Source organism: Pinus tabuliformis, chromosome J, assembly GCF_031772625.1.
Source record: "Pinus tabuliformis cultivar Carrire ecotype Pingquan chromosome J, CPIR1, whole genome shotgun sequence".
NCBI classification, from domain to species: Eukaryota; Viridiplantae; Streptophyta; class Pinopsida; order Pinales; family Pinaceae; genus Pinus; species Pinus tabuliformis.
Window position 1 is genome coordinate 1,357,680,540 of NC_142295.1, and position 27,179 is coordinate 1,357,707,718.

General features: G+C 39.8%; 1 protein-coding gene across 3 annotated transcripts in view; it reads left to right on the forward strand.

Annotated features, from left to right (window-relative positions):
- The first annotated feature begins 239 nt into the window (after nt 1–239).
- LOC149232428 (uncharacterized) overlaps nt 240–27,179 on the forward strand; it is a 220,505-nt gene continuing 193,565 nt past the window's right edge. Inside the window, exon 1 of one of the 3 annotated variants that reach the window (XM_089379407.1) lies at nt 240–540. In XM_089379407.1, coding sequence (XP_089235533.1) covers nt 531–540 — 10 coding nt within the window. In that variant the 5' untranslated portion in view covers nt 240–530. The remainder of the gene's footprint in view (nt 541–27,179) is intronic. The other 2 variants (XM_089379406.1, XM_089379405.1) reach the window with 2 other exon arrangements.

A 27,179-nucleotide genomic window follows, 5' to 3' on the forward strand; every position in this document is an offset into this window, starting at 1 on the left:
TCTATTATATTTTATTATCTATATATTTTACTTCATTATTACTCTCCACTTCTCCTTTCTGCCACCTCTCTGTACAATTACTAGTTTTAATACCTATGAAATACTCAGTACCAAATCATGGCTCGAGGAATAATATTTTCCGTTAAATGACGGAGACCGAGTTTCACATTGATATACCGTTTGCCCGATGGAAAGGAAAACCAATTCAAACTGAAACTCTCGACTTCACATCTGCTGTCATTTGACGTGGCGTGAGTAGACGTGTATTTTAATTCACAGGCCACGCGGCTTCGAATTCATACACTGGATCTTCTCACGAATTATTCCATGCGATCCTTCGCTACTCACTCTCTGAATTTGGCTCACAACGTAACCGTATATCCTTCTCTCATGGATTTCACAGCCATCAAAATTCTCTTACAGGCAGTAATTGACATACGTCATAGTAGTGTTTCGTGCTCTAATAAAATCCTTATTCGGAGATTGCCAAAGAAGTGACAGCCCAATTTCAGAATCGAGTTCACAACGACATGGGGCGAGGTTGGTTTTATCGAAATCCGGCTTTCTTAAATGTCGGTTGTCTCTTTTACTCTTGATAACCGAATTGGCAACTATGGGTTGCGAGTTTAAATCCCATGCGGTCATGTTTGCATATAATGTCAGTACAGCTCTCTCTTACCGGGTTTAGGGTTTCTCCTGGGATCCTGTTTTCAATTCCCAACTCACCCCACTTTTATGTGCAGGGCATCTATTACATTACTATCAGGGTTTTCAGGCCACAAAAATTCTCTGTTTAATTTCTGCTGAGCCACATATTGCTCTATATGGCAGTAATTCTTTATCTAGAATTGTACAGTCAAATTGCCACAACATTCAGGATTCCATGTAGTCCCGAGTAATGTAGCTCCAAGGCTTAGTGTGTTTTCATTGACCAGTGGGTCTATTTCGTGGTTCCGAGTACTTTCTGATAGTGGGCGATGACAAACTGGTTTCCATGAAGTTGCACTTCTTAATTCTATACATAACAGTAAGCAAACGAACAAAAACCCTAACAACAACCAATGTGGTCTTGGTTCACTAGTAAGGTCGACGGATTATTAAGTTGTTGAATGGGTTTCATTCGCTTTGTGGTCTGCCCAACTTGAATGACATCATTCTTAATGGGATGAGACACAGCAGCGCTCCCTTCCCTGCCCTACCCCCCAAAAAAAAGAGCAGAAGAACCCGGAAGACATACCTGGTTATATTCATATGTTTGAATTCAACGAAAATGAAATATGGAAAATTCGCCATTGCATTAAAAATGGATAAAAGTTGCCATCAAATTAGGCAAACTAAGTATGTCTTTTTTTCCCTTGTCTTTCTGGAAAGAATCCAAATATCAAAACCCCACATATTTAAAAAAACACGTTAATGCGCACACATATATATCTATATATTATTTATTTATATATTTTTGATGGTGAATTTTAACATATTTAATCAATTGGTAAAAACATTTGCTTGGTCGATTCGATTTGATTCACGGAGTTCCACGCTGAATGTGATGAGTAGTGAAGCTCTTACTACATAAGCCTGTTTATGAACTACAAACTGAAAAGGCTTGTTTTACGATGATTACCATAAATAATCTTTTCTCTGGCCTAGTATGATTGTTCTAGGTATTGGATGGCTTCTTCCACATTCTCAATATGGTCTAGCACCCATCTCAAAATCATATCTATGTAATTATTTGAAAAAAAGAATATGAATAGACAGATATCAACAACGACAACAAGCGCAGCTCACTCCATATTCCTCTCGATACTCGTAGGTTCTACAAATGCTTGCGAGCAAATAATTGAATACTTTCTTGCCTGAACTACAACACTGGCTAAAGCCTACTTGAAATCACTACCATGAGTATAGATTTTGGATGAATCAATAGACAAGACAGCAAAGTGGCTAGTATCATTGGTTTCATCCATGCTCTTTGCTTGTATGTGTTCTGAATCTGCTTATTGGAGCTGATATATCCTTATGGCAGAGGGATCCTTTTGATGCATAATAGACTCCTATAATACTCGTTTTCACATCTCCAGAATATGGTAAGGAGCCAGTTGAGAGCCAACCAAGCATATCCCACTTTTATGTGGATGACTAGGAGACATCTTCTCCAATGTCCAAGTTCCAACGAGGGGGCATGAGCAGAAAAGATGATTGATCCTTCACTACAACAGGAGAAGAACCTCACTATTCACCATAACAGGAGAAGAACCTTTCTTGCTTGGAAGAGAGGTAGTGGGTTGGGCAATAGAAACCCTAGTGGTGACAAAATTTACCTTCCAATGTGTGTCTTGGTCGAGCACCAAATCACCCAAATATATGTTTATTGCGAAGTGCTTTTGAACTCATTTCTCTATGTTAGCTTATTATAGGTAAATATGTTTTTTCATTTTTGTAGTAGGTCATTAGTTGACCAGTTCCAAGCCATAATTGTTTTGTTGTCTAGCTTCCATGGATGTGCAAATATAAACATGCTGAACAACATATAAACATGCATAGAGTTATATTTTCTTTCACAAGGATTTATTTTTAAGCATTGCTGTGAGAACATTATGGTTTTAAGATTAATTGTTGTGCCATTGCTCATAAAAAGCTTTTTACTACCCAAGGGCTTTAAATATTTAAACCTGAAGGCTTCATGTCAAAGCAAAGCAAGGTTTTTGTTAAACACATACATGGAATATACAGAATGTGAAAGATAAATGTTAGTTGCATTTATTATACAAATGATATACATTTATAATACATTCTAATGACCCTTGGTTTCCATATTCCAGGTGGTCCCTTGGACTCCCTTTGACTGTTCACATTCCACACCAACCCTCAGTGGATCAGGTGTCCAACATTCTCCCCTTTAATCCGAAGGGGTATATACGAGTCCAAGAAGAGAGCTCTAATACAAAAATACAACAATGCATGACAACAATAAGCTGAATGTGCTCTCTGAGATGATGGCATAAGGTGGGAGAACTTGAGGTCTCAACCGACGGTGGTTTAAGGATGACCACCAACACTGGAACGCTTAGTGCAGTTCTTGGAACTCTTCCAAATCTGGCAAGAAGTTGAAGTCTTCTGCTAGAGGAAGTGCTCCTTAATGCTTTGAAGAGGGAGGTCTTCAACCTGCGATGGTTTAAGGAAGGCCACCAACCAAAGGAATGCTTAGTGCGATTCCCAGAACTCTTCCAAATCTGGTAAGAAGCTGAAGTCTTCTGCTAGAGGAAGTGCTCCTTAATGCTTTGAAGAGGGAGACCTTCAACCTGGAAAAAAGGGTGGTCTACAATCTGTGGTGGTTTAAGGAAGGCCACCAACAAAATGCATGCTTAGGGGTTTCTGTGTCGCTGGCCACAACTCTGAATTTGGGTATGACTATCTTTGGCTGTAGGCTTAGGCAGCAGGTTCAAGTTGTGGCTCAGACTCGCCTGATGTGGCTTTGAAACTTGTAGATGACCATCAATTCCTCCCTTGTTAGATACAAGGTGAGAAGATGAAGAAAACTCAACTGCAAGACTTTTCAAAACTCGAGAACAAATTCTGTGATATGAGCAAAATATTATCTAGGTTGTTGAAGCCCATTGCCAAGAAGCGATCTATCCAAGATGAATCTTTGTTCTTGCAGGAGGCTTGTTTTTGAAGCATCTGTTTGAAGAATGAGTGTGGTGACCACAATGTTTACACAGATGAAGAACAAAACAATGATCTTTCACATGGCCAACTCTAACACAATGTTGGCATTTGACAATTTGTGGCTGCTTTGGAAGAGGAGCAATATTTGAAACAAGTGAAGATGAACTGCCATAAAGAAACCCAACACTTCAAAATTGAATGGGCTTGGAATAGTCCAGAATATGAAAGGACATATCCTTGTAATATCCAAGACCTGTTCTATGTTTGTTGCTGATGAGTTCTTCCCAAGGTCTGATGGTGGGCTTGGGAAGTGCAAATTGAACTTCTGCATTTGCATTCAAATTTGCTCTTGCACTATGCACTAGATCAACCTTAGTTTTTGACTGCTGATGGGAGTCTGTCTCAAAGTCAAATAAAGGATTGTTTTGAATGAAAACAAGTTCAGAATGATGCTTATTTTGCTGTAGCTGTGACTCAAGTTGCAAAAATTCAATCTTATCATGTGCATCTTGTAAACATGTTTGAATATCCGAAAGGGTGTCCTTATTGATTTTAACTGCACTTTCAGTGGTAGACGCGATTAGAGTTCTCAACAACTTTAATAAATTGTCAATTTTAGCCATTTTATCAACCACTCAAACTCAACGAAAGGAGATTCAAATACTTGGATGCTTCACTATCAATGATTCTTACCAAGGTGGTAAAAAAACGAGGAGCAAATGGTCTTGAGCTTGCTATATTGCCTCACAATAAAGACCAAGGGATACCCCAAAAACCAAGCTTTATGTGGCCAAAATATGAGTGACGCTATGATGCCACTGCTATTTCGAAAATGGTGACCAATTTTTCAACATTCACCTTCACACTGTCAACACCTTTCAGATAGTCACAACTCTATACAGACCACAAATCTTGCTCACATTTTCATAAGGGGACTCTAAAACATAGAGAAAAAAGCTTCACTCGGTTGCATCAAATGAAACCTTATGTTAAAAAGATTCTTAAAATTTTCTTGCTATAGTTGGAATCCCAATTCTACCTTGGACACCCTATAAGGAGTCACGTTAATTATTAAAAGGTCGCAAAAAGTAAATTTTCATGTGGTTTTGTTGTAGTAGCTCTAAAGGGCAACGACAACAACACACAGGGGCATCGACGGATTCGATCTTAGGGGGAAGATAATATACTCTCTGGCAGCGAGTTTCGTGGGACAACAAGAAGATCAGGGAACAACCAGACTAATAGTCGATCTGGTTTATTGTGCTCTTCTTCTCACAAGTACTTCTGTTATTGTTGTGTCATCAATCACTTACATACATGCATGACCGCCTTTTATATTGTCCATCCATATTCTGGCACTCTGAGCTCACAAGAATGTCGAACGGTTACAACCTGGAAGAAATGAAGCGATTGTTGCAAATCAAACTTCTTTACTCCTTAAACAATCCACAAAACCTTCGCAGGAACTTTATGTTGTCTTCAAAGTATGAGTTTGACTCCTATGGAGCATAAATTTAAACAGTGCAGATACCAAAGCAACGCTGCGCCAATAACAATGCGTTGTCCTGTAGCCTGACATGCGCTAGGGTGCTTGTTGTAAATAGTACCAAGGAGACGTGTTACTAGGCATTTATCCCTTTTAGCCTAGTAGACACATTAATTACTTTTGTCTTCATGACATTTATGAATTACATTAATGTCATGGGTGGAAAAGGTATTTAAAAGTTGTTGAAATTTGGTACCGGAGGACAGGGGGTTCCCTAAGGCTTTGATCTTTGGCCTAGGGAAAAGTGTCCAAAAGAATTTAATTTTTCTCCCAAAGTGACTTTATAATTTTTATAGAGTCAAATCTAATTTAAAAGTGACTTTAAGTGATAAAGTTACTAAAGTCTAATTTTAAAGTGACTTTAATAAAGTCAATGTAAAATTAGAAAGGAAAAGTGACTTTGGAAATAAATGACTAAGTGGGTCTTTATGAAAGTGGGGTGAATTAAAAAATAGAAAGTGAGATTTAAATGAGCATTTAATCTCAGCCCTAGATCTCAATCTATTTCAGCCATTGGATTTAGAGATTACCCAAAAGTCACTTAGGGTTAGATTAAGGGAGGAAAAGGTCATTCATTCTTTCATGAGCAGATTGAGAGAAGGAGAGCAAGAGAGCAAGGGAGATTTCTGGACAGGGAGGAGAAGGAGGCAGCAGCTTGGCACACATTCCAAGGCAGCATTTTAGCAAATCTATACAGCTGAGTGAGCACATAGTGAAAGGCAGATATTGGGCACGATTTTCTAGAAATCCGTACAACAAGTGCACAAAAATCGAGGAGCAGAAATCCGTACAGCAAGTGGCTGTACCTTGGCATGCAAATCGAGGCAAATCCGTACAGTTGGATTGCTGGTTTTTTCTGCACGCAAATCGAGGAAATCCGTATAGCGTATTTAATGGCAGCTTGCACGCTTTTCTAGGAGGCCGTACAGCATTTATTGCTGTTCTGTTTTGCTGTTGGCAAGTTTTCCAGTTGGCTGTGAGGCACGAAAAACGAGATAAGTTGTAAAATTTGCTTGCTGATTTTTTTGCTGAATATTTCTCACTGTAAAAAGCATTTTTCAGAAATAAGAAAGAGCTCTCGAACTGGTTTTCCCCAAGAGTTGTAGGGGGTTTTCCCAGGGTCACCTTGACCAAAAATCACTGTGTTTAAATGAGTTAAATGGCTATATGTATGTGCTGATTTTTATGTTTCTGCATTTTCCAGCATTTTGTAAAATTTTCAGAATTTGTGTTTTCAGCAAAATTTATTTTCCAGTTGTTGAATGTATGGATATGGGAAAGGGCATTTAACCATTTTGGAGAAATAAGGTGAAACCGAAAACCGGGGTGGGAAATGAGAAATTTTTACAAAAGTGTTGTACCATGTACTTTTCTAATATAAAGTCATTAGTACTTTATAAAGTGACTTTATGTGTAAAGTACTAAGTGGACTTTTCTAATATTAAAGTGAGTTGAAAAATCACTTTATGAGACAAATAGAAAAAGGTACACAACTTGAAAAAGGTACTAGGAGGCTTTTAAGTAATGGGGCCAAAGTGTGAGAGGGGTCAATTGGGAGAGCTAATCTCAACCACCCATCTTGAGATTTGGAGATTAAATCTCATCCATTGGATCCTAGGTTTAGGGATTCAATCTTTTTTAAGAGACAAAAGGAGAAAATGGAGGCTTGTTCTTCACTTCACACTTGAGAGAGAATTAAGAGAAGAGGAGAGGAGAACTTCAAGGAGAGTTTGTAACTAGAGAAGGAGGGATTGATTTTCTAGGAGGGAGGCAGCCATAGGAGGCAAGTATTCCAAGGAGAGGAGCACGAAAATAAAGGAGACAGTTAGCGCAGAAATCGAGGCAAACAACAATACAAAAATCGAGGCAAGGGAGCACAAATTTTGAAGGTTGTGGCACACATTTCGAGGGACTGTTCAACGTGATTTTCAAGGGTCTTTGCTGTCACTTGGCACAAATTTTGAGGTTTTTCCAGTCACTTCTAGTGCAAAATTCGAGGCTTCTTCAACACAAATTTTGAGGCAGATTTGGCACAAAAAGCGAGGTTGCTTCAACACGAATTTTGAGGCAGATTTGGCACAAAAATCGAGGCTGCTTCAACAAAGATTTCGAGGCAGATTTCTGGGCACAAAAATCGAGGAGTTGAGTTGTGGGAAAGTGCAGAAAATTTTGGGCATGAAAAATTTGTAAAATTTGAAAATTATCAGTGGGTACAAATTTCTAGAAATTGCATTTAATGCTTCAGCTGAAGGGAGATAAGTACTGTGTTTAATTTTATGTACTTAGACTAATTTCTCAAGCAAAAAAATCCTCCTTTGAAGACCGGTTTTCCCCAAGAGGCTGTGGGGCTTTTCCGGGGTCACCTTGACGAAAAATAAGTGTCTCACACAGGGTTGCGGGGGAACGCCCCCCCCTCTCGCTCCCGCTCCCAATTCGCGCTCCGAGCGGGAGTAGCTCTGGAGCACGCTCCCTAAAAAAAAATTGCTCCCTGACTTTTCGGGAGCGTTTAGCCTTTTTTGCAGTAATGTTCCAAATGCAATTTTTTTTCAAAGAAACAAATAAGTTTTGAGTGGGGCAGCTTAATGATCAAGCCTATGGCCCTAGTATTGATATGCGATTCATGGTAATGTTAAATTCTTAAAGTAAAAGTGACATTCTCCTTAATCTTCATTTTCATCCTTTTACTTAAATTTTTAACATTACCATGAAATGACTCAGGATGTTTGAGAGTGGTTCCGACCTCATTGGATTTCATATGGAGAAAGTAGAATTTTAGATTTCATTCAAAATCCAGCAGACTTATCAGTTTTTCAGGATTTCAGGATTGGGGGATTGCAATGTTTCCCTTGAATTTTTTCATGTATTAGGGTATGGAACTTGTATTTAATCAAGAGCACCAATCCCTCTATGTAACTTGATGTTAGTGACATTGGTTGTCGAACTCCTCTATCATGACCTTCCTAAAAATGTACACATCATTCAAACAAAATCTTGACTTGACATGCTATGCTTTTTCTATCTTATGTTAATGCTTAGAGGGTGATATTAATGACAAAGATCCCTATACAGATACAGAGGTAATGACAAAGATACCTCTGGATATTAATGCTTAGAGGGTGATATTAATGACAAAGATCCTGATTTTCCAACAAGACTAAAAAATTAGACATTTCTCGTGGTGGCAAGAGGCCCAAGCATAAGCAATAGATAATAGATTTACTTGTCTTTTCTAGTTTCTAGTAGTTTTTATAACTATTGACTCTTTCATATTTATTATGATATTATTTTAAACAATATATGACAATTAAAGTTTGAAGTTGGCAATTATAACTCATTAGTAATGAATTATGAATATGATGCTTCATGAAAGTTGAAAGTTGTTTCATTTCATTTCATTTTATAACATTTCATTTCATGTTAGATATTATTTGTTGTAATGGTTACACTTAGCTTACAAGTACAACTTTGGTGATCAATGGTGATAAATGTTATATATATGGAATTTTGAAAGCTTGAAAATTTAAGATTGATGAATCATGAGACTCAATATGTTGTATGTTACTAACATGTGGACGTGGTTGATGAATATTATAACTTCTAGATGATTGTTGTTATATGGTTCAATCTGTTAGGATATTCCGACACATAGGATATAGTTAAGTTCAACTTGGTCTAGTATAGAGTTAGGTTAGAGTTAGGTAAAGTGTGTTTCTTTACCGTTGTACATTTTGTAACTTACAATCCGACGGTCACGATATGTAGTGATCCGACGGTTCACTCTCACCTCGGTATTACCGACACTTGATCCGTGGCTTGACACCCGATTGGTCCATGAGTTCTATTTAAAGCGCATGGAGGGTCATTGTTCGGGTAATCCGTGCATGAGAGAAGCTTATGTAAATTTTCATTCTTTGATTAATAAATTGTCTGTACCCACGTTGGGACAGGCCGTGGACTGTTTCCCTCCTTGCACTCTGAGGGTTTTAACCACGTCAAAAATACTGGTGTATTGATTTGAGATCTGGTTGTGAGCGGTGTCCTCTTGGTATTCTTTCTGAGGAACTTACCCTGTAAATTCCTACATGGTATCAGAGCTATTTGAGGGCCGCGTCCGTTGGTGATCCAAATCTGAAGCCGGTAGAACTGCATGCGGCTGTCGTTTCCTAGATCTGCTGTTTCTGACTGCTTTCGGGCCGAGAGGACTGCTCTGTTGCGTTCGGAGCATCTGTTTCAGTGAGGAACCCCTTTCGTTTCACGCGAAAAGGTTTCCGGTAGCCCTAGCTGCGTCATTTTTCAGATCGGGAGGTATACAGTGTTTTTTTGCAGTTTACTGTCATTTTCTCTCTGCTTATTTCGGTTTCGGTTTATTTAGCCTTTTTTTTCCGGATCTATACCTTTCATTTCTGCGTATGCTCTTTGCCCTGCGACTCTGTGCGATCTGGGCAAATCAGAAACAGAAAGAAAGGATTTTTCTCATGCGTATGCTCTTTTCCCTGCACCTTAGTGTGATCTCGGAAAATCAGAAACATTGAGAAAAATATTTAGTTTTTCGGCTAAAAGCTAACTTTGAGATTTTTTTTTAAATTTCTAGTTTTTTGGCTAAAGCTAACTTCGAGCCGTAAGGTTCGTTTTTCTTTGGATATTCGTGTTGGGTTTTGTGTTTTGTGTTTTGTAGGGAAAAGAGTCTTCCCAAGGCAAGCACGCAAATCGAGGCCCCCCCCCCCCTCTCTCTCTCTCTCTCAAATATTTTGTATAGATCAATTGGTTCAAAGACCTTTTAAGAGAGTAGAGGTCTTGGGTTCAAGTCTCCATTTTGTGGGGGCGGATTTTTTCATTCCCGCACATTCGCGCACTTTGCCGGCAACGTCAACAATTTTTTTTCAAAAAGCCATAACTTCTTCATCCGGAAGCCTTTTTCAGAGCCGTTTTTTTTAAAACCGCCTATTTTTTCGAGATCTATCCATTGGACCACTTACTTTCAGCATCTTCAGCTTCAGTTGTTTTTCAAAAAATGGAAAGTCCATGCCAAGTCATTCTTGACAGCACTAACTACTTCCAATGGGTAGCCTACATGGGAGATTTACTTAGAAGTAAAGGTCTCTTCAGAATAGCCACAGACCAAGAGAAGAAACCCAAAGATGAAGACAAGGCCGAAAAATGGGAAAATAGACAAGATCAAGCACGTGGTTTGATAGGAATGTCTGTTTCTCCTGATCTTAGATTCCACATTGCAGAAATTGAAACTCCTCATGAAGCATTAGAAAAACTTGCTAAAGTTTTTGGGATTAAAAATGAAATTAGAGCCCATCAACTTGAGAATGAGTTGCTTACTTTGGATCCTAATAATTTTTCTTGCATTGAAGATTTCTTGTCCAAATTCAAGACCCTTAGATATCTCTTGGAAGGTGTTAAAGTTAAGAAAGAAGATGGTAACCTTATTTATTCCATCCTTACTAAGTTGGGACCAGCCTACTCTGTATTTGTTTCCACTTTCCATTCTACAAGGGAAGCTTTCATTTGTCAAGGCAAAGACTACAAGCCCCCTTCCTTTGACTCCTTTTGTGATTCCTTAATAAGAGAACAAGAAAAACTCTTACACCTTGGTCTTCTTAATCTTGGAAACTCTTCCTCGAAAGCGTTAGCCGCCCAGCAGCAACCAAATTCAAAGAATCCTAAGAAGTCTTATCCTCAAAGGAATGGTCCTAAACCAACTCAGCCTCAAGATGAAAGATCATTTCAGCAAAATGACAAGACCAATAAAAACAAATGGAAGAAGACTGACAGACATTGTAACTTTTGTAATCGAGATGGCCACTTAGAATCTAAATGCTTTAAGAAGATGGAAGCCTTGGAAGCCGCAATGAAGAAACATAACATCCATCTGGAGCCTACTTCAACTTCAACTTCCGGAACGGCACTTTCTGCATGTCATCGTCAATCATCTCAGTCTGGTTATGCATTAAATGTATCTTCTTCTTCTTCTCATTCTCATGAGTGGCTCATTGATTCTGGAGCCTCTTGTCACATGGCCAAAAACCAAGCCATGTTTTCTTCTTTAAATGATTGTAACACCAAAAATATATATGTTGGTGATGATAGATCTCTTAATGTTGTAGGGACTGGAACTGTTCATCTAGACAATGGTCAGTTCAATGATGTATTATGTGTTCCAAACTTATCCTGCAACCTTCTATCTGTCTATCAGATAACTCATTCAGGTGAAGGTAAAATTGTTGAATTTTCACCTCATGATGTTGTAATCAAGGATCTAAAAGATCCTAAACAGATTCTAGCTACTGGTCTTGCTGATGATTCCAAAAGGTTGTATAAGTTTCACAACTTTGGGTCATCCCATCTTCCCTCAGTATTTGTTGCTCATAATGATGAAGTGAGCAAACTTTGGCATGAGCGGTTTGGTCACTTAAACTATCGCTCCCTTCAGCATCTATGTAAAGAAAATATGGTGACAGGTCTTCCTATGGTATCTTGCAAAGATGGTGTTTGTTCCGGATGTGTACTCGGAAAACATCATCGGGACAGTTTTGACAAACGTGCCTCTTGGCACGCCTCAGCCCCTTTACAGCTTGTGCACAGTGATTTATGTGGTCCTCTTCCTGTTGCTTCATTCTCTGGCTGCAAGTACTTCTTAACTTTCATTGATGATTTCTCCAGACGCACTTGGGTATACTTCTTAAAACTCAAGAGCGAAGTATTTACCACCTTTTTGGCCTTCAAAGCATTTGTTGAAAAACAATCTGGACATCAAATTCTTAAGCTAAGAACTGATAATGGTGGAGAATATGTTAAAAATGCATTCATCAACTTTTGCACCGAAAATGGAATTCAAATGCAACATACTGTTCCATACACTCCACAACAAAATGGTGTAGCTGAAAGGAAAAATCGCACCTTAAAGGAAATGGCTAATTGTATGCTGCAATCTAAAGGACTCAGTCTTAGTTTTTGGGCCGAAGCAATTAATTGTGCAAATTATATAATCAATCGCACTCCTACTAAGGTTCTAGAGAATATCACTCCAGAAGAAGCTTGGAGTTCCATTAAACCAGATGTAAGTCACTTTCGTGTGTTTGGAAGTGAAGCATGGGCCCATATTCCAGATGAAAAGCATAAAGCTTTAGAACCTAAGAGTGAGAAATGTACTTTTGTTGGATATTCTGAAGATGTAAAAGGCTATAGACTTATTCCATTTAAGTCCAAAAATGTTATCATTAGAAGAGATGTAAAATTTGATGAAAATAAATCGGCCTGCGAGCCTAGTCCGGCGGATGTGCCACCTCTTCCTATCTCTTCTATCTTTGAAAACATTTCTTCTTCTGATGATGAAAGCGAGGATGATAATCCTTCCCCACCTTCTCAGGATCCTCAACTTCCAAGATGGGTCCGTGCTACTCGGGATGCAGCAGGTGATCTTGCCGGTGATCCTACAGATCAGCGACGTACACGTTCTCAGTTTGAAAGAGCCTCTTCTTTACTGGCTCAAGCTCCAGTAAATCATGATCCTGACACTTTTGCAGAAGCTTCAGGCCATCCACATTGGGAAACAGCTATGAATGAAGAATATCATTCATTGATGACAAATGATACATGGGATCTTGTTCCTCTACCAAAGGGACGCAAACTTGTTAGATGCAAATGGGTTTACAGAACCAAGTATGGACCAGATGGGAAAGTTGATAAACATAAAGCTCGTCTAGTTGCTAAGGGCTTTTCACAGGTTGAAGGCATTGACTACACTGAAACCTTCTCTCCAGTTGCCAAAATGAACTCTATCCGCCTTGTTCTTTCCCTTGCTGCCTCTTTAAAATGGGAAGTCCATCAAATGGATGTTAAATCTGCCTTCTTGCATGGGGACTTGCAGGAAGAAATCTATATGGAACAACCCATTGGCTTCATACAAACAGACTCCAGCCTCGTTTGTCGACTTAAGAAATCCCTTTATGGCCTCAAGCAAGCTCCTCGAGCTTGGTATGCCAAAATGGATAGCTTTCTTTTAGAATCTGGCTTTTCTAGGTGTCATTCTGACAATACTGTCTACACCAAGAAAGTGGGCAACTCTCTCATCATCCTTGTTCTTTATGTTGATGATCTTATTCTTACTGGTAGTGATCCCAACCTTATAAACCATGTGAAGTCCAGCCTTAAAAAGAAATTTGAAATGACAGACTTAGGACACTTACACTATTTTCTCGGTCTTCAAGTCTTGCAATCCCAAGAGGGTATTTTCCTTTCCCAGTCCAAGTATGCTTGTGATATTCTTCGTCATTTTCACATGGAAGACTGTAAGCCAGCCCCTTCTCCCTTTCAGTCTGGAGTCAAACTTTCAGTCTCTTGTACTTCTCCTGAAGTTGATGCTACCTTATACCGTCAACTTGTCGGAAAACTCTTGTATTTAACCCATACTCGTCCTGATCTTTCCTTTGCTGTTGGCCTTGTTGCTCGTTTTATGCAAAACCCCCGTGAAAGTCATTGGAAAGCAGCTAAAAGAATACTTCGTTATGTTCGAGGTACAGTACAGTTTGGGATTCATTACAGTGCCAAAGCAGCTCCTCTGTTAGTTGGTTTCACTGATTCTGATTGGGCTGGTGACCTTGATGATCGGAAGTCTACTGCCGGTTATGTCTTCACTCTTGGTTCAGGACCTATTACATGGGCTTGTAAGAAACAGGCTGCCATTTCTCTTTCGTCAGCAGAAGCAGAGTATCGTGGTGCCGTGGAAGCTAGTAAGGAAGCCTTGTGGCTTCGTCAGATCCTATCAGAGTTTGGCTTTGAGCAGCAGCATCCAACCACACTTTGGTGTGATAATCAAAGTGCCATTCAGCTATGCAAAGATCCAGTCCAGCATCAGCGCAGCAAACACATTGAACTACACATGCACTTCATCAGAAAGCTCATTCATGACCATGTTCTTGAAGTGCAATATTGTCCAACAGATGATCAGGTTGCAGACATCTTCACAAAGGCTCTCACAGAGGCGAAGTTCACTAAACTTCGATATATGCTTGGAGTTCAGGAAGTTGTCACTAAGGGGGGATAGGCTCTAGTGCCTCCTTCCTTCTCCTATTGTGTCATATTTGTAAATCCTTCAATCCTATCCCAAGTTGTTCTTAAGGGGGGATGTTAGGATATTCCGACACATAGGATATAGTTAAGTTCAACTTGGTCTAGTATAGAGTTAGGTTAGAGTTAGGTAAAGTGTGTTTCTTTACCGTTGTACATTTTGTAACTTACAATCCGACGGTCACGATATGTAGTGATCCGACGGTTCACTCTCACCTCGGTATTACCGACACTTGATCCGTGGCTTGACACCCGATTGGTCCATGAGTTCTATTTAAAGCGCATGGAGGGTCATTGTTCGGGTAATCCGTGCATGAGAGAAGCTTATGTAAATTTTCATTCTTTGATTAATAAATTGTCTGTACCCACGTTGGGACAGGCCGTGGACTGTTTCCCTCCTTGCACTCTGAGGGTTTTAACCACGTCAAAAATACTGGTGTATTGATTTGAGATCTGGTTGTGAGCGGTGTCCTCTTGGTATTCTTTCTGAGGAACTTACCCTGTAAATTCCTACACAATCTATGGTTTTTTTATATCTAATTCACCATTCTACATGTTTTTGTTGACATATATGTATCAAAATATAAAAAATATAAATATATATATATTATATAAAAAACGCTTCGGGATTCGCTCCCAAACCGGGAGCTTCTGAAAATGTCGCTCCTGCACCCGTTTTCACTCCTGCTCCCCGCTTTCGCTCTCGCTCCCAAGTAACATTGGTCTCACATGCTTGAATGCTTGCCTAAATTTTGTATTTATTTCAGCTGATAGGAAAAGTGAAAAATAGTAGTACTCTTTAAATGTTTACAATTAATGCATTCTGAAATTTATATCAGCAAGACAAAACACGTGGGTTGGGCCAAATAAACACATGCAAACTTGTAAACTGGGTAAGGGTGCAGATCATTAATTTTTCTACATGGTATCAGAGCCAGGTTGAGCCAAGTTGAGGCTTAAATCTTCATTTCTAGTCAACTGATAAAAAGGGAAACAAGCTACCAAAGTCTTCAAACAATGAACCATACCTTTGAAACTTTGCCAAAAACCCAAAGACTTAAGCAGTTCAAAGGGATATTGGTTCTAGCTTCCAGATATGCTTCATTTTGTTGGTTGTGGGGTCATGGCTACTGGGTTGAGAGTAGAGGACAGATTGATGGGGGCTGAAAACTTTGGCTCATGGAAGGAGAGGATCATGCTTTTACTGGAGGAGGTGGAAGTGTGGGATGTTGAAGCAGCTTTGCAAGCACCCACTGATCCAGCTTAGTTGGTGGAGTTCAACAAGAAGAATGTGAAGGCAAAGAGGATCCTTCTAGATGCCATCAAGGACCATTTATTCCCTCATGTTTCAGGGATGAGATATGCATATCAGATGTGGGAGTCCTTGGTCTCTTTGCACCAGAGTTCTAATGAGAATAGGAAGATGGTGTTGAGACAAAAACTACGCAACACCAAGATGACCAAGACCGACAGTGTGACATCTTTCCTCACCAGAGTCTCACAGGTGAAGGATGAGTTAGCTGCTATTGGAGAGACTGTTCCAGAGGAGCAGTTGGTTCGGATTGCTTTAGAGGGGTTCACTGAGAAGTGGGATAGTTTTATCCACAACTTGGTGGCCAAAGAGCACTTTCCTGGTTGGAGGAGGATGTGGGACAATTTCCTTTAGGAGGAGATCAGGAGGAGTATGAAAAGTGGCAGCAAGAGTGGTGGGGGAGGTGAAGAGGAGAATGTTTCTCTTGCGGCAAAGGGAAAGAAGAGCAAGAAGATTAAGAAGGGGTCTTCTAGTGGAGCAAAGCATGATAAGGGGAAGCAAAAGGCTAAGGAGAAGGAAATGAGCAAAGTGAAATGCTTTGCTTGTGGGAAGATGGGTCACTATATTTTTCAGTGTCCCAACAAGAAGGGTAAAAAGAAACAAGGAGTTGCAGCTTCAGCAGATGTGGATGATTTTGTAGCTATGTTTGTTTCAGAGTGTGCTTTGGTGGTGAGTTTAGCCACTCATGTCACATCTTCCCGTGCATGGTCCACAGACAATGGAGCATCCTGCCATATGACCGAAGTTAGAGAGCACTTCACGAGCCTTCTGGAGGATGACATTGACTTGGAGGTTGTGCTTGGCGACAACTCCAAAGTCAAGGCGACAACAAGTATGGGGACAGTTTCATTTTAGAGGAAGTCATCACCTCCTCTGAAAGTGACAGACCTTCTTTATGTTCCAGGGTTGAAGAAGAGTTTGATATTAGTTTTCAGCTTGGAGGACAGGGGGTATGACGTACTGTTCCAGAAGGGACAAGTATTGATACATCCTAGAGGATCTAGTATAGTCTACTCGTGTGATTGGAGCTCGCAGTGGGAGACTATACGAACTCATGTTTCAGCCTCTTCGAGCTATGGTAGCACAAATCAGTAGCAATGATTTATGTGAGCTATGGCACAGGAGGATGGTCCACTTGCACCATGGAGCTTTCAGGATGTTGAGGGAGATGGTTACCGGGTTGCCAGATTTCGACACTGAGCATCTTGATGTGTGCAGGGGGTGTGCTTTGGGAAAGTACACGAAGACACCTTTCCACAACAGTGACAACAAAGCTGTAGGTGTCCTTGATTTGATTCATTCTGATGTATGTGGTCCTATGTCCCATGTCTCATTGAGTGGATATGAGTACTATGTGACATTCATTGATGACCACTCCAGGAGGACCTAGATTTACTTCCCGAAGACTAAGGATGTCTTTCACGATTCCAAGAGTTTAAGGCTCTTGTGGAGAACCAGACAGGGAGGAAGATCAGGGTGTTGAGATCAGACAATGGGGGTGAGTACACTTCAATAGAGATGAGAGATTTTTGTGGGAGTGTTGGCATCAAGAGGGAGCTCATTGTGCCTTACAACCCTCAGCAAAATGGGGTGGCGAAGAGGAAGAATAGGACCATTGTGGGTGCAGCAGCGCAGCTAGAGCGATGCTGCATGATCAGAGTTTACCTTTCTTCTTGTGGGCCAAGGCGTGTAACACTATTGTTTATTTGCAGAATAGGAGCCCACACAGAGTCTTGGGGAGCAAGACTCTTGAGGAGATATATACTGGCAAGAAGCCAGAAGTTGGGCACATCAGGATATTTGGGTGCCTTACATATTCACACGTCCCTGAGGAGAAGAGGACGAAGTTGGAACCCACAACAGAGAGGGGTATCCTAATGGGTTATAGTGAGACCAACAAAGCCTACCACATATATCTTCCTGCACAGAGGAAGATAGTCTTGAGGAGGGATGTGACATTTGAGGAGGAGAGGGCTTTGAGGAGGTCTCAGGAGATTGATCAGGTAGAGAAACAGGCTCCTCAGCAGGGGGCCACACCACAGGTTTCAGGTGCATCAGGTGGTACATCAAGATCAGGAGGTTCACCTTCTTCAGGGGTGACAAGTTCACAGGGTACAGTTTCACTTGGCATAGGCTCACCTGGTGCAGGTTCATTAGGCATAGTATCTCAGAGTTCAGGATCTCCTTTGGTTATTTTAGAGCCTTCCTCGTCAGGAGGAGAGGCACCAGTTGAGGATTTTCCCATACCACCATAGGAGACTACTGCAGGGAAGAGGAAGCCAAGATGGCTTCGGGAGACCCTAAAGGAGGCTCAAGAGGCAGTGGGGAGACCCAAGTGGTCAGTGAGGGAGAGTAGACCGCTAGAGAGGTTGGGTGGCTTTGTGGTGGATGTTGTAGAGTCAAAGCCAACTAGTTTTGAGGAGGCAAGTAGACAACAGATTTGGAGGGATGCCATGGTGGAGGAGTATGCCTCTATAATGAAGAATGATGTCTGGGAGGTAGTGCCATGACCTGATGGGAAGTCAGTTGTGACTTCCAGGTGGCTCTACAAGGTCAAACATGTTGCAGATGGTAGCATTGAGAAGTTCAAAGCTTGGTTTGTGGTGCGGGGGTTCTCACAGGTAGAGGGAGTTGACTATGAGGAGAACTTTACACTAGTTGCTCGTTATAATTCCATTAGAGCAGTGATATCTATAACAACTGAGATGGGCCAGAGGATTCACAAGATGGATGTGAAGACCACCTTTTTCAATGGTGTTATAGAGGAGGAGGTGTACATTGAGTAACCTAAGGGATTTGAATTGCATGGGAGGGAGTCTCATGTTTGTAGGCTGAAGAAAGCCTTGTATGGATTGAAGCAGGCACTGAGGGCATGGTACGAGAGGATAGATGCCTACTTGCAGCAGATGGGATTCCAAAAGAGTGATGCAGATCCGAACCTATACTTTATCCTGGTAGGTGATGATCCACTCATTCTGGTACTGTATGTGGATGACTTGTTTATTACAGGGGAGGACAGTCTCATCCAACACTGCAAGAGAGATCTTGCTTCAGAGTTTGATATGACTGATATGGGGCTGATGCATTACTTTTTGGGGTTGGAGGTTTGGCAGGAGGATGGGCACATCTTTGTGGGCCAGGGCAGGTATGCAGGAGATATCTTGAGGAGATTCCGTATGGATGGTTGCAGGCCTATGGCTACTCCTATGATCACCAACTGGAAGAAGCTTCATGATGTTGATTCTGAGTTGGTGGATCCCACTTTGTATCGTCCGCTGATCGGGTCATTGATGTATCTGGTCAATATTAGATCGAATATTTGTTTTGCAGTCAACTCATTGAGTAAGTTTATGATGGAGCCTGTTTGCACTCCGTAAATTTCTCCAAGCTGAGGAGAGAAATCTTAGAGGTAACCACAAACCTCTTTTAAGGCTAAGGTCCAACCCCCCTAGCCTTAGAGAGGGCTCTCTCGCTAGGTTTCTTCTATCAATCAACTAAATGACTGATAGGGTTTAGATTTTAGGCTGGTTATGATGGTCAGAGAATGTTTTGATTTTGGTTTAAGGTGGGTGGAGAGGGCAGGACTGCTCAGATCATAGCACTGTTATAGGTCTGAATGAATCAGGGATATGGTGCAATTCACACAGTGGCAAGGTAGGCAGACCTATGGGTAAACAATCAATTTCGTTGTAGTAATAGTATGAATGGGAGGAAAGGGAAAAATGACAACCTGCGCGTCCACACAAGGATGAATTCAACTTTCCATGGAAGAAAACAACACACCTATATTGATCATCTGAAATTTGTTAGAGCAATTCTTGAATTCTGAGAAATTTTTCAAACATGAACATGAAGAAGATATCATGTAACAAGAGGAACAAGATACCAATAAGCCAGACACATGTATCACTGTATAAATATGCACATGCCTTCTTCAATTCATTCAACAAAGATACAAAACTTACAGAAAAGTAGTCTAGCCTCTAACACTCTCAACCCAACCGAACCATTTTTCATGTCTTGTCCTCCTTAAATACAATAAGGAATTTGAAATTACCACTAGGTGGTCGAATTCATTGCATGGAAACTAAAAGACTAGATACAATGTATCATTTATCCACTAAGTGGATCGAATCAGTTCAAAATTATCCACATACTGTTTTTTTAAACCAAAACTAAATAAAGCTAATCATAAAAGCTGCAACTTTGTCTTTTTAGAAAAACATAAAATATTTTATTCTATCCTATCTAAATAATATCCCGCTAATCCTATCTAGATAATAGTCTTATCCCACAAGATCTTATCCTGACATTGAAATCTCAGATTGATGATGAAAATGGAAAAAAGCAGTTTAGACTGTGCTGCGCAGCAACTCCATGTTGGCATGCTTTCTTGTGTGCTGGAGGACAACTTGGCTGATGAATGGGCGCTGAGTAGGCATATGAGATGGAAATGAACTGTTCCACACACTCTTTAACACTTGGAATCTTCAAAACATCCCATTTCACCTTTGTGCAACACATGCACAACACTGGGCAACACTTGTGCAACAAAATTTCAAAACTGTGTTTGGCATTTTCTTCTCGCCTCAAATCAAACAAGGTGGTTATAACTACTCCATTGAAATTCTATTATATACCAACAACCTCCAGAATGCAAAAATATGTATACATTTCCACATTTTCAAACTGAAATCCAAAAATTTCATCATTCTGTCAACAAAAACTGCGAAAAAGGGCCACCAAGTGACGCATGTAACTCCCAAACGGTAGCACCTGTGTAAAATCTGAGATAGGTTTTTGTAGATGAGCTTGTTGTGAAGAAAAACCTCTCTCAGTTTCTTCAAATTATTCCCTAGCTCCTCAGAAAATGTTTTGCAAAATCATGACTAAAACAGGAAAATACACAGTCCAAAAAATAGGCCTTAAAGATGCATTCGAAACTCCCGATCTATGACACCTGTGCAAAAACTAGAAGAGGTTATTGTGCTTTGGTTCGTGCTTGAGAAAAACCTCTTTCAATATTTTGAAATTCGGCTCCATGTGGTCAGAATCAACGTTTCAAATTGATGACTAAAACAGGGTATTTTGTGCAGCACTGTGCAATGAATAGTCTGAGTAGCACTCCATGCTCTGTATGGTTGCACACCTCCTCTGGCAAAATGGATCAAATGGGTAGGCTTGAAATGGCTGTGTGATGGTGTAGAACTCTTTAAGTAGGCTCTCCAACTCTTGCAAACCTCCTAAATGGTTGATACCCACCTGCGCAGTGACCATGACTCCCATTAACTTGACACTCCTTCATGCTTTTGGTAAACCCTTTATAACAAAAATTTGAAAATGTTGGACAATGACCTTTGAGACTATGACAACATTAGTGGTCATAGGCTCAACTTATTCAAAAACTGAAAATGAAAAGACATAGAAAATACATTTGATGATGAAACTAATGACCCTAACAGACCCCAAGAGAGTACATTGGGTGGCTGCAAAACATGTGTTGAGGTACTTACAGGGCACAATGGATTATGGGTTCGACTGTGTCAGATGTGATGGGGTTAGATTGATTGGTTGCACAGACTCAGATTGGGTTGGCAGTGTCAGTGACCAGAAGAGCACTTCCGGATGTTATTTCTCATTGGGCTCAACAATTGTGTCATGGTTGAGCAAGAAACACAAGTCAGTGGCATTGAGCAGCGTAGAGGCAAAGTATATGGTAGCTAGTTAGGCAGGGTGCGAGGCATTATGGCTTCGCAAGATGCTTCATGGTCTATTTGGTCAGATGCTGAGACCAACTACGATTTATTGTGACAATCAGAGTTGTATTAAACTCTCTGAGAATCCAATATTTCACGATCGGTCAAAGCATATAGAGATCAGATACCACTTCATCAGAGATTGGGTTCAGTGAGGGGCAGTGAAGCTTGAGTATATATCCACTGATGAGCAGGTAGCAGACATTCTCACCAAGTCTTTGCCAAGAGGCAAGCATGTTTTCTTCAGAGACAGGATGGGAGTGGTGAGCAACACCTTCCTCGGTAAGAGGGAGTGTTGGAAATAGTACCAAGGAGAGGTGTTACTAGGCATTTATCCCTTTTAGCCTAGTAGACACATTAATTACTTTTGTCTTGGTGACATTTATGAGTTATATTAATGTCATGGGTGGAAAAAGTACTTAAAAGTGTTGTACCATGTACTTTTCTAATATTAAAGTCACTTGTACTTTATAAAGTGACTTTATGTGTAAAGTACTAAGTGTACTTTTCTAATATTAAAGTGAGTTGAAAAATCACTTTATGAGAAAAATAGAAAAAAGGTACAAAACTTGAAAGAGGTACTAGGAGCCTTTTAAGTAATGGGGCAATGTGTGAGGGGGGTCAATTGGGAGAGTTAATCTCAACCACACATCTTGAGATTTGGAGATTAAATCTCATCCATTGGATCCTAGGTTTAGGGATTCAATCTTTTCTAAGAGACAAAAGGAGAAAAGGGAGGCTCATTCTTCACTTCACACTTGAGAGAGCATGAGGAGAAGAGGAGAGGAGAATTTCAAGGAGAGTTTGCAGCTAGAGAAGGAGGGATCGCTTTTGTAGGAGGGAGGCTGCCATAGGAGGCACAAATTCCAAGGATAGGAGCATGAAAATCAAGGAGACAGTTAGCACAGAAATTGAGGCAAACAACAACACATAAATTGAGGCAAGGGAGCACAAATTTTGAGGGCTGTGGCACACATTAGGGACTGTTCAGTGTGATTTTCAAGGAGGGTCTTTGCTGTCATCTGGCATGAATTTCGAGGTTTTTCCAGTCACTTTCAGTGCAGAATTCGAGGCTGCTTCAACACAAATTTCGAGGCAGATTTCTAGGCACAAAAATCGAGGAGCTGAGCTGTGGGAAAGTGCAGAAAATTCTGGGCATGAAAAATTTGTAAAATCTGAAAATTATCAGTGGGCACAAATTACTAGAAATTGAGCTGAAGGGAGATAAGTACTGTGTTTAATTTTATGTACTTAGACTAATTTCTCAAGCAATAAAATCCTCCTTTGAAGGCCGGTTTTCCCCAAGAGGTTGTGGGGTTTTTTCGGGGTCACCTTGACCGAAAATAAGTGTCTCACATGTTTGAAAGTTTGCCTAAATATTTTATTAATTTCAGCTGATAGGAAAAGTGAAAAATAGTAGAAGTACTCTTTGAATGTTTACAATTAATGCATTCTGAAATTTATATCAGCATGACAAAACATGTGGGTTGGGCCAAATAAACACATGCAAACTTGTAAACTGGGGTAAGGGTGCAGATCATTAATTTTTCTATAGTGCTCAAATATATGTGAAGCACCAGTGTGTGTAGCTCGACACATTCAACCAAGAAGAAGTCGCGACCAGAACTTGGGACAGGACCACCATCAACTTTCACAACATCGACATCATCCCATCACTAACTTGAACTCCTATTAGAGAAATACATAAACTTGAACTACATTTCTTACATTTGTTGGCATTTCTCCAAAATTCAGAACTCAAAATACTTGAACTCAAACTATGGAAAAATTTGAAAGAGGGTAGAACACTGTGCCGCAATACCGGAACTCAAAGAAATCGATGATTTTCTGGGCTAATAATGGTTGCTAGTCAAACTCACAACTTATTAAGTAGTAATTACAGGAATTGCCACAAAATCCGCGAGGACCAACTACAAGAGAAGGAATGGTTTCTCTGTCGAGTGGTTTCGAGGTCAGTCCACAATCACAATCATTGCCATTAAAGTCACAGGTTTCACAAAGATCAAAAGATTTCTCGTAGAAGTTTTGGGTGTTCAAATTAGCTTTTTTCTTTTTATTCTTTAATGTATGTATATATTCACAAGAAATAAATTGCCCTCACCACCTTGCACATTGGGCATTCAGAGCGAGGAAGTTGGTACCATGCCAATCCCCCATGGATTTCCATCCTCTTCCTTAGTCTTCTAGACGAAGGATGGTATTATCCGCTTGTTGAAATGTGCAAACTTGAAATATTTGAAGCTATTGAAATGAGATTGGAAGACTCCTACTACTAGATGAAAAGATTAGATTGAAAAAATACACCCCTATTGCCAAGATGTGTGTGGAGATTGATTTGAACTAGGGACTTCTAGATGCTATAAATATAGTTGTGGGAGATTATGGTTTTCTCTAGACCCTAGGTTACATGAACACCCCCTTCGGAGTTAGCTAGTATAAATCATATGGGCATCTAAAGCATGCATGCCTTTTCTCAAATGAAGATGAAGATTTGGGGATCACTATGGAATCTTAAGCCTATCACACTATGGGAAAATCCTTCAAGGAGACCACCAAGCCACAAAAGAACCAAATTAGGTTTTCTTCTCGAAGAATGAAGATTTGGGATGCTTGCAGGATGCTTTAGAGAGGGCTGATGAAACTGTGGAGTCTCATTTTATGGAAGGTCTTAGCTTGGAAGAATAACTTGATCTTATCTTCAAAAGTAACGACACTTAACATCCTAAAGGAAAAAGAAGAGTCTTTGAAATACAACTTCAAGCTCTAGGGAGGAGGACAACTACATGTGACTGGACAAACAACCACCCTATTGAATGATGGAGACGGAAAAATGTATTATGATCATTGCCCGCAAGGTTTGCCCACCCCTCTCCTATTAATAGGAAAGCTACCTGATCTAGGTTTTTCTACCCCTCTCCTACTAATAGGAAGGTCACTTGAAAAGGCTAAGAAAGTAAAAAAAGAACTTTTGAATGAAAAATATGCCATTAGGACCATTATCACAAAGCTAGAAGAGGAGATATCAAGCTCTTTAATGATTGGCAATACTATTAACCTTGGCGAGAGAGATCAAGAAATTTCATATAATAAAGTGAGAGGCCATGGATATAAGTTGATGTCTGATCCAAAGGATTGGGTGTTAGAGAAGGGTGTTGAGTTGGAAAAAAAAACTACTAAGGGGCTAGGAGGGGCGACGATCATTCCTTGACATAGCTAAGAAAGTGGCTAATACAAATTTCTTTCTAGAAGGAAACAAACCATCCAAGGTGCACTCAGAGCAACAAGGACCCCAAAGGGGGGTTAAGAAATGTTGGTTCTTTCTTAGAACCTTAAAGATCTAGGATTTGATTAAACAAAAAGATCCCTTAAATGGATGGTACAAAAGGTAAACTTGACATTGTTCTTTTGCAAGAAACTATGTTGAAGGAGAAATTTGTATATCCCTATTATACAAGTTATTTTTTGGGTGGAGGTTTTGTGTTCGAGGCTCATATGGAAAATATAGAGGTTTGGCTATGGGATCAAACTAGCCTTGGAGGAATTTAGACAAAGTAGTTTTGGACTTTGAGCTATATGTATTTATGCCCCATTTGGAATTAAATAGGCAAGTAGATTGATTAAACATATATGGGCATAGTTCCAATAGGTAGGATTTTGGAATGGCCTATCCAACTTTGGAGTGCTAAATTGGTCTAATCTCATATTAGGGTGCAATCTTAATCTAGTATTGGATTCTTATGAGGCTTGGGTTGTCTTAGGCATAAGAAGGATACAAGAGGATTTCTTTTAACCATTCTTTGTTCACCACTCAATGGTGGGCCCAAAACCCATTAAACATGTTCCTACATAAATAAATTTTAAGACGACAGATGAATTCTTTGGAAAACACTAGCTAGATTCTTTGCAAAGGAAGGTATTTATTATGAAGGTGGGTAGGTTCAAATCATGGAACATCATACCACAAGCTCATCTTTCTTCATAGGGAAATAGGAGGTAAGAAACCCCCTTCTTGTAAGTGTAATTTCAGTTGGATTAACTATGAGAATACGTACAACTATTGGAAGATGGTTTGGTTAAATATGATCTTGAGGAGGAAGAAGAAGCATTGCAAGGCTTTCAAAGGAATTTCTCAACCATTATTTTGTTGACAAAAACATGGTCAAGAATTACATTCAAAGTGCTAAGGCTCAATTGGTAACTATAGAAAATAAATTGATCATATGCACCAAGATATTTCAAGAGAAGGTTTTATATAGGAGGCAAAAGTAGATCTTGAAGCCTTATACAAGGAGAAGGATTGTTTACTGGCATGACAAGAGGCTAAATGGCAACCGAAGAGTTGGACCACTTGGTTGGAAGAGGTGATGAAAATACTAATTTTTCTAGGGTTATGCAAAAGGAGGAAAAGCTAGAACACCATTTGGCAAATAAAGGACAACCAAGGGCTTGACGTGTATGGTTTCAAAGATACTTCATAGGTATTAAATTCACCATTTCAAGACCTTATGCACTAAATTGCTACGGGAAAATATGATTGAAATATTGGGGGTATTGCACTGCACTTTTATAGCTTATATTCCTAAGGGGGACAACCTTTCCACTTTTGACCAATTCAAGCTTATTCCCTTATGCAACCATGAATATTATTGCCAAAGTAATAGCTATGAAACTTAAACCCATGTCCTCTAGCATCACCTCTCGAGAACAATATGGTTTCCTAGAAAGCAGACTCATTTGTGATGCAACAATAGTTGGTTAGAAGTGTCTTCACTCAACTAAAATCAAGAGGCTTATTGGGTTTGTTGAATTGATTTATACAAGGCCTATGAAAAGGTAAATTGGTTGTACATTAGAATTCTGATGATGCAAATAGGCTTAGCTTGGCCTTCATAAATTAAGTAGATGAAATGCAATGCATTTGTATGATTTATAGACTTGATTAATGGAATTGCCATTAATTTTTTCAAGCCCTCAAGAGGGATTGAGGTAGGGATGTCCTGTATTGCCCATTCCTTTTCTCGTCACTATTGAAAGCCTAAGTATACTTTTCAAGTCACAAAGCATAGGAGGAACATTGAAGGGGTGAGAGTGGCAGTCGATATGCTTATAACACATTCTATTTGTTGTTGATGTACTAATGTTTGGTAATGACATTGCAAGGGAGGTAAAGCAATATGAGAAATTGTGGGTCTATTTTGTAGAGGCACGAACATGGAAATTGGTGCCTTTAAATCTACTATGATTTTGAAAACAACTAATGAATTACAATAAGCAATGATTTTGGAGATGCTACCTTACAAAGAAGCAACCTTTGAATCCACAAAAATACCTTGGTTTTGAGTGAAACCAAATGATTGCCAATCGAAAGATTGGATGTGGTTCTTTGAGAATGGAAAGGCTAACATAACAAATGGTTATTCATTGGGGGGAAGACTAACCCTCCTAGAGAATGTGATTGATGTTACTCTTATTTTTTGGAGTTATATCATCTATATTCTCAAGTTGCTTCTTAGTAAGATAAGAAATAGAAGCCTAATATTTTTTTGGTTAGGGAAAAAAGATAGGGGATACCTCAACCAATTGGCAGAAAATAACTTTACCAAGAGCATGGGAGGTTGGGGACTAAAACACTTCCACCACTTCTCAATGGCATTGGGAGCAAAAGTAGCGTGGAGATTCATTTCCATAGAAAGCTTATGGCAGGGTTTCAAAATCCAAAAGTAGATTTCAGATGGGAGTTTAATGGAATGGATCAAAGAACTTGTTAAGAATAGATCGATGTGAAAATTCCAAAACT